The 8,596-nt window shown below is 45.0% G+C and overlaps 1 protein-coding gene across 1 annotated transcript in view; it reads left to right on the top strand.

The window, feature by feature from the left end:
- PUDP (pseudouridine 5'-phosphatase) overlaps window positions 1-8,596 on the top strand; it is a 78,414-nt gene that overhangs the window by 32,556 nt on the left and 37,262 nt on the right. Inside the window, exon 2 of the mRNA XM_035029674.1 lies at window positions 2,972-3,190. Coding sequence (XP_034885565.1) covers window positions 2,972-3,190 — 219 coding nt within the window. The remainder of the gene's footprint in view (window positions 1-2,971; window positions 3,191-8,596) is intronic.

Here is an 8,596-nt window from a genome sequence, read left to right as displayed (position 1 = left end):
TGGCAGGTGCACTGAGCCCACGGACAGGATCCCCTGGCAGGTGCACTGCGCCCATGGACAGGGAATGGTGATATCCACAAGCTGGCGGCAAACGGGTGGTGGGTGTGCCGTACTGCGCAGGTGTCCCTTGCCCTCCCGTGGGAAAGATGCACACAGACCGCACCACGACACCGCCCCAGCCCAGCTCACAGGAGACAGCACCACGCCTCCTGCCATCTGCAGGCTCGGGGACGCTGCAGTGTGCGCCGGCAGTCCTCGGACTGGGCATCGGCAGGGAGCAGATGTGTCCGGAGGAAAGCGGCCATGCGCGGGTCACACCCTGACAGCTTTCAGAACCGCTCTGACAGTGTTGCCGAGTGTTCAGTTCTCACACTAGTATTATCGTAGCTCATGGGGGTAGTATTGCGAGTATCACTACTGTTGACCTTACTTATGTATGAAATAGATGAGGACGTTATCGTGGCTCATGGTACTAGCGTTTGCTGGCATCACTACTGTTAACGCTGTTTATGCGTTAAATATATAAGGACGTAAATGTAAATATACTGAGTGCTATTTATCATGCTGTAGTTAATTTACTACGCTATGTATTGGTAGTAACACTACCAATCATGACCATAGTACCCTTCGACACTTGGTAACCCAAAAAGGCCCCAGGACGCTAAGTCGTCTGAGGCTTTACTGTTTAGAAAGTCTCCAGCTGGGATCCAGTTCCCAGACTGACCTTTCACCGTGACACGATACAGCCTTGTGAAATAATAGAAACCGTACGTATTGGTCTGTGCTCCCTGTTCCTGGCACAGAGCTCCCCAAACCCTCGAAATGTCCTAAGTGATAATAAGATCACTAGGAGCATCTTGGCTCTAATGTTTGCCATCTGACCCTGGTTCCTGGTACCGAGCTTCTAAAGCCCTTGTCCTTCCCTGAGTGACGGAGCATCTTCTGTTCTGCAGAGGCCATCCTTGGGGGGCTTCTGCGCCGGGGCTGGTCGGCACAAACACCAAGGCGTGCTGAGAACGTTGGAACTTCCGTTCCGTCCGCATCCTCCAGACGGGGGAGCAGGGCTGCAAGTGGGGTTGTTGATACATCATGCCTCAGTGATGAAGCCTCCATCCTCCTGAGAGCCTCCCTGTTGGCGGACACGTGAGGGACCAGCAGAATGGCACACTGGGGAGACCATGGGAGCTCCGCGACCTTCCCCGCACACCTCGCCTTCTGCACCTCTTCCCCATGCACGTTCCTCTGCATCCTTGATCATATCCTTGCATAATATGCCGGGAAGAGTAAGTAAAATTTCCCGGGCTAGGAAGACTGGGAGCCACTCTAGCAAATCAGTGGAACCCAAGAGCAGGTTGTGGAATCCCACTCCCATCTACCGCACAGGTGACAACCGGGACTTCGATTGGCTTTGCAGGGGGCATTGGGGGCAGTCCTGTGGGACTGAGCACTTTCTAATTTCGGTATGACCGATACACAATATCTTGTTCGTTTCAGGCTTACCTCGTAGTGATCGTGTATTTCCATGCATTGCAAAATCATCCGCACACTCAGTCCAGTTAGCAGGGTGCAGCATGCACACTTACTACAGAAGTATGGACTATGTTCCTCACGTCGTGTTCGCCATCCCCGTGACTTCTTTCATATGTGCAGTGTCTACCTCTGAGTCCCCTTCGTCTCTTTCCCCCATCCACCGCCCCAACCCCCCGTGGCGACCACCACTGTGTTCTCTGTGTTTAAGACTCTTTTTACTTTCTTGGTGTTGTCTTTGAAGTTTCACATGTGAATGAAATCATACAGCCTCTGTCTTTCTCTGACTTTGCATAATACCACGTAGGTCTCTCCATGTTGTTGCAAATGGCAAGATTTCATTTCTTTTAAGTAGTATTTTCTGTATACCGTCCTATTCCATTCATCTATTGATGGATGCTTAGGTTGCTTCTATATCTTGGCTATTGTAAATAACACTCAATGAATATGGGGTACATGTGTCTTTTTAAAAAAATTTTTTTTAAAGATTTTATTTATTTGAGAGAGAGAATGAGAGAGAGAGAGAGAGCATGAGAGGGTGGAGGGTCAGAGGGAGAAGCAGACTCCCTGCCGAGCAGGGAGCCTGATGTGGGGCTCGATCCCAGGACCCTGGGGTCATGACCTGAGCTGTAGGCAGACGCCTAACCGACTGAGCCACCCAGCGGTCCCCATGCATATGTCTTTTCGAATTACTGTTTTTGTTTTCTCCAGATCAATACCCAGAAATGGAATTGCTGCACTTTATAGTAGCTCTTTTCTTAAATTTTTTTTTTTTAAAGATGTTATTTATTTATTTGACAGAGAGAGAGAGAGACAGTGAGAGAGGGAATACAAGCAGGCGGAGTGGGAGAGGGAGAAGCAGGCTTCCCGCTGAGCAGGGAGCCCGATGCGGGACTCGATCCCAGGACCCTGGGATCATGACCTGAGCCGAAGGCAGCCGCTTAACCGACTGAGCCACCCAGGCGTCCCAATCTTTTCTTAACTTTTTGAGGACCCTCCATAGTGTTTTCCAGAGTGTCTGCACCAGTTTGCGTTCCCACCAACGGTGCGCGAGGGTTCCTCTTCCTCCGCATCCTGAGCACAGTTGTTCTACTTGTGTTTTCGATACGGCCAGTCTGACTGGTGGGAGGTGGTATCTCGTTACGGTTTGGGACCCTTTGCCTGTGGGACCTGACACTGTGCACATTGTCAGAAGTGAGCTGGATTGTCGGGTACCTGGCTGGTGTCATGGACTTGCTTGGTGTGGAAAGCCCCCCTGCCCCCCCCCCAACACACACAGCGGGCGTCAGGAGGGCACTGTTGTCCGAATGCCCTGCGACGTTTCCAGCATTTCCATAGCTCTGCGTGCACGTGACCCACACTGCGTGACACGTGGTCATGTGGTGGGGACCCTGCGTTAGCATAGCTCGCACCCCTAAATGTCACCGTATCTTTCTTTCTGCAGATACCGAACGGCTCTACTCACTGGTGTTCCAAGAAATATGCGACTGCTATGGAAAGAAATACAGCTGGGACGTCAAGTCCCTCGTTATGGGAAAAAAGGCATTGGAAGCGGCACAGATCATAATAGACGTCCTGCAGCTGCCGATGTCCAAAGAGGAGCTGGTGGAGGAAAGCCAGACGAAGTTGAAAGAAGTGTTCCCCAAGGCTGGTCTGATGCCAGGTACCGTGCCCTCCCAGCGGACGGGATTCCGTTCATGCGCCTCACCGTACTGTTGTGAGTCACGGTTAACGACCAGTGCCCAGCTGGCTCTGTGTCTTCTTCTGTCTTCACGCGTCCTCAGAAAAATCTCATCTCGGGTGAGGCTCACAGATACTCCAGAGAGAGTGTGGTTAATCCTCTGCTGTCGTTCCATCTTGTCGTTTTTAAGGGCTTCTAAAAATAATATGCGTTCCTTCCACTGAGTCCCAAGGTGCAAAGACATTTGAACGGTGTTTGCTTCAACATTACATAAACATTATCTTCATGACGGGATTGCTTCCAAGTCTAATAGGTGGCTTTCCCTTTTCCTGTTCAAAATCAGGATGATCTTGGCGACTATTTAAACTTCAACAAACAGATGACGAGCAAGCGCTAAATCTCGCCAAAGAAGCTTAATTTTTTTCTTTTTTTGAAGTTACGGCATAATTCATTTTCAACATGTCTGTATGCCCTTCACGCCTTTCTTTACTTGTTTTCCTTTGAAAGCAAAGATGACTTTTCTCCCTTGGGGCTTGTTAACTAAAGATCGATCAGAACTAAATTGTCTGCTATTTCTTGCTAAAAGTGAGAAGGTCAAGAATGTTCTAGATTGCAGGGCTGAAAGATGCTTAAAAAGGGAGGGCTATTTTAAGAATCTTCCAGGAAGAAAGGTGAATACTCTGTCTTTGGAATTCCTGGTGCGAGGGGAGAAAAAAAAATTGCAGTTACAAAGCAGTGATTTTGGATTTACAGTTGTATTAACGTGAATCTTAGTCATTTTTGAGACATGTGTTTTTTAGAAATATTTATACATCCATCCGAGAGTGCGAGTTGAGTAACGCTGGAAGTTGAGAATTTTCTGGAAAGGCCCAGCTAGCGCCATTGCCCATGGTGTGACATAGAAACCACATGGACTGTACTTGGGTGAGACGCATATCTGAACGTCAGGCGTGGGTCCAAGCTCTGTGATACGCACTGTCTGCATCTGCCCCCGTTCTGCGCCCTTTGCACACAGACGTGTCCTCACAACCCTTCATGGTGCAAACACATCCGTACAGCTCACTTTTTGAGATTTTTAAATTTTATTTATTCATCTGACAGAGAACGCGCACAAACGAGGGAGGGTCAGACAGAGAGGGAGAAGCAGACTCTTCGCTGACCAGGGAGTCCGACCCAACACCCAGCTCGATCTCAGGACCCTGGGACCATGACCCCGTACAGCTAATTTTTTAAATCACGGTTAAAAACAGACACAATCGGGGCACCTGGGTGGCTCAGGCAGTTAAGCGTCTGCCTTCCGCTCAGGTCGTGGTCCCAGGGTCCTGGAATCGAGCCCCGCATCTGGCTCCCTGCTCTGCAGGAAGCCTGCTTCTCCCTCTCCCCCTCCCCCCTGCTTGTGTTCCCTCTCTTGCTGTGTCTCTCTCTGTCGAATAAATAAATAAAATCTTTAAAAAAAAAAAAATGGACACGATAAAACTTACTTTCTCATACATCTTTAGGTGTCCAGTTAGGTGGCATTGCGAGGGTCACACTCTTGGGTCATGGTCCCCACCATCCACCTCTAAAACTTCTTCATCTTGCAAACCAGAAACTCTGTGCCCATCAACCGCTAACTCCCCATTCGGCCTCCCTCCAGCCCCTGGCACCATCATTCCACATTCTGTCTGTAGGAATTGCACTATTCCAGGTCCCTTATAGAGGGGGGCTCCTACAGGATTTTCCCTTTCCTGACTGGCTTTTTGAACTTAGCATTATGTTCTCAAGGTGCTTTCATGTTGTAGCATGAGACAGGATGTTCTCCCCTTTTTTCCCATTGTATCGCTAGACACGCTGTGTTTGTCCATTCATCTGTTGATACTCATCTGAGTGATTGCCTCTTCTTGGCTAATGGGAATGGTGCAGCTATGAATGTGGGAATACGGATACATTTCTGAGACCGTTCTTTCCATTTCTGTGGTTATATACCCAGAAGTGGGCTTGTTGGATTATATGGTAGCTCTGTTTTCAGTCTCTTGAGGAGCCAGCATAATGTTTTCCAGAGCGGCCGCACCATATTATTTTTTCTCTAACTGCCCACAGGTGTTCCAATTTCTCCACGTTTTCACCAACACTTAATTATTTTCTGTGGTTTTTTTGGTTGTTGTTAGTAGCCACTCTAAGATGTGTGAAGCGATAACTCATTGTAGTTTTGATTTGCATTTCTCTAATGATAAATGATGTGGAGCATCAGCCCGTATGCTTTTGGCTATTTCTGTATTTTCTTTGGAGATATATATTTTTAAGTCTTTTGCCCATTTTTTAAAATAGGGTTAATTTTTGGTTGTTGTTAAGTTCTAGGAGTTCTTTATATTTTCTGGATAAACCCCTTATCAGATACATGGTGTACAAATTTTTTTTTTTTCCTATTTCATAGGTTACCTTTTCACCCTCTTGATTGTGTCCTTTGATGTGCAGAATTTTTTAGGTTTGATGCAGTCCCATTTGTCTATGTTTGCTCTCCTTGCCTGTGCTTTTGCTGTCCTATCCAAGACATCATTCTATAATCCATTTTCATAAAGCTTTCCCCCTGTTTTCATCTAGGAATGTTACAGTTTTAGGTGTTTAATTAATTGCAAGTTCATCTTTGTATGTACCATAAGGGCTGAACATCATTCTTTTGTCTGTGGATACCCACTATTCCCAATTTGGTGGGAATTTGTTGAAGAGGCTGTCCTTTCCCTGTCGAGTGGTCTTGGCATCTTGTTGAAGGTCATTCAGCCATATATGTGAGGGTTCATTTCTGTGCTTTCTGTTCTGTTGGTCTTCATACCAGTACCACATTGCTTTGATTCCTATAGCTTTATAATGTATTTCCAAATCAAGGAGTTCAAGACCTCCAACTTTTACTCCTTTTCGGTATTTTTATGGCTGTTCAGAGTCCCTTGAGGGTCTGTGTAAATTTTAGGATGAATTTCTGTATTTATGCAAAAAAAATGTCCTTGAGATATTGGATCTGCAAATCGCTTTGGGTAGTGTGGACGTTTTAACAGTATCAGATTTTCCAGTTCATGAACATGGGGATGTTTTCCATTTACTTGTGTCTTCTTCTTAAATTTTTTTCAGCAATGATTTGTAGCTTCAGTGTACAAGCGTTTCACCGTCTTAGAAGTGTATTCCTTTTTGATGTATTATAAATGGAATTGTTTTAACTTTCTTTTCAAATTGTTCATTGTCAGTATATAGAAATGCAACTGATTTTTGCATGTTGATTTTTGTATCCTGGGATGTTGCTGAATTTGTTTATCAGTTCTAACAGTTTTTGTGTGTTTGAAACCTTTAGGGTTTTTTACATATAAGATCATGTCATCTGCGAACAGGAATCACTTCACTTCTTCCTTTATGACTTGGATGCCTCTTATTTCTCTTTCTTGCCTGATTGCTTTGTCTAGGTCTTCTAGTACTGTGCGTAGAACTGTTAATCTTGTTCCTGATCTCAGAGGAAACACTTTCAACCTTTTTCTCTTAGGTATGATGTTAGCTGTGGGCTTTTCATATATGACCTTTGTTATATTGACACAGTTTTATTCTACCTATTTTTCTTTTTCCCAGTTTGAGTGTTGGTATCATGAAAAGGTATTGAGTTTTGTCAATTGCTTTTTCCATGTCAGTTGATAGAGTTTTTGTCCTTCATTTTATTAATGATTATCAATGATTTTTGTGTGTTGTGAATCATCTGTGCATTCCAGAAATGACTTCCACTTGGTCATGGTGTATAATCCTTGTGCTGTTGAAATCAGTATGCTTGTATTTTATTGAGTATTTCTGCATCAGTATTCATTATAGATATCCATTTCCTTGTGGTGTTTTTGTCTGGTTTTCATATGAGGGTAATGTTGGTCTCATAGAATGAGCGTACGTACCCTCCTCTTCAAATTTTTGGAAGAGTTTGAGGAGTATTGGTGTTCATTCCTCTTTAATTGTTTGGTAGGCTTCATCACTGATGGCTTTTTCTTTGTTGGGAGGTTTCTGATTCCTGAATACATATCCTTAGTATTTTATATCTGATCAGGCTTTCTGTTTCTTAATTTGATCTTGATACAAGGGTATATGTTTCTAGCAATTTATCCATTGCTTGGTTACCCAGTTTGTTGGCATATACTTTTTTATATTATTCTCCTAAATCCTTTTTTTTTTAATTTATGTGGCATTCATTTTAATGTCCCCTCTTTTCATTTCTGATTTTAGTTATTTGAGCCTTCTCTTGTATTTTCTTAATCTAGCTAAGGATTTGTCCAGACAGTTAACATTTGACGTGGATTACATTTCATTGTTTAACACGCCAAGCACCTAGAATGTATTAGGCATGCAAATGCCTTTTTTCTTTCTTACCCACCCAAGCCTTTCAAGTGCTTCTCCTTGTTGTATTTTGTCCTGTATTCTAAGAAATCCTTGAGATATGTTCCCACGGCAGTACCCAGAAAATGTGATGTCTTCTTCCATAAAATGGAAGCATGGCTGGAACGCTAAGACGTCTGTGTCCTCAACTCCACTTGGTGAATCCAGTCGATGCAGTGTTCCCATCTGGCTTTCCCAGTGACCAGGTATCACTTCAGTAAGGTACCAGTCACAGATAATCACAGAGAATCACCGAATCCAGACATTCCTACCTTAAAAGTGAGGCAGGAGCTAGTTCGTCAAAGAGAGTTTAGTCCTACAGAACTTACCTGGATGACTTCTTTCTCTACCACTTATTGACCTCTTAACCTACTCTCATCGGTAAAGCTGGTTACAATTAAAATCAGTAAAAGCAAGATATCTTATTTGATTCTATGGATCCTGCATAAAGTAGGGCAAGTTTTCTACCCTAAAACACACACTTCACTGTGTCTCCCTTCCATCCCGCACCCCACCCGTTTTCTCGGTACCCCAGCCGAACCTGAAATCCACTGCACAGGTGACCTCCCAGAGCCCTGGGTGCAGGGACAATATTCAGAAACAGTGGCCACCGCCCTCTTTCTAGATCTGGGTGTTCATTTTGTTCACTCCCTGCTTTGTTCCCATTATTAAACTGTGGACGATCACATGACCCTGGATGACTTTTATCCCTTCTCTTTCTGAAGGTACTTTCTGCTAGGGTATTTTTGGTTGTGGAAGTCACCTTGAGTTTATTAGACAAGAAGGCTGCCTGTCGAGAGGCTGTATTATTAATTCACGCGCATTCATTTTTTCATGCTTTCAAGGTGAGAGCTGCGGCCCAAGCAGGTATTTAGCAAGTTAAATTGGAGGAATGGATGGCAGATTGCCAGGGGCAGGAGCTCCTGGGTATGATGCAGGAATGTGTCCTTGCCTGGGCCCATCACCGGGGACAGCATCCTCTGAGTATGATGCAGGGGTGTGTCCTTGCCTGGA

Source organism: Mirounga leonina, unplaced genomic scaffold, assembly GCF_011800145.1.
Source record: "Mirounga leonina isolate KUSES-001 unplaced genomic scaffold, KU_Mleo_1.0 Mir_268, whole genome shotgun sequence".
NCBI lineage: Eukaryota > Metazoa > Chordata > Mammalia > Carnivora > Phocidae > Mirounga > Mirounga leonina.
This window is presented reverse-complemented; position numbering and strand designations above follow the sequence as displayed.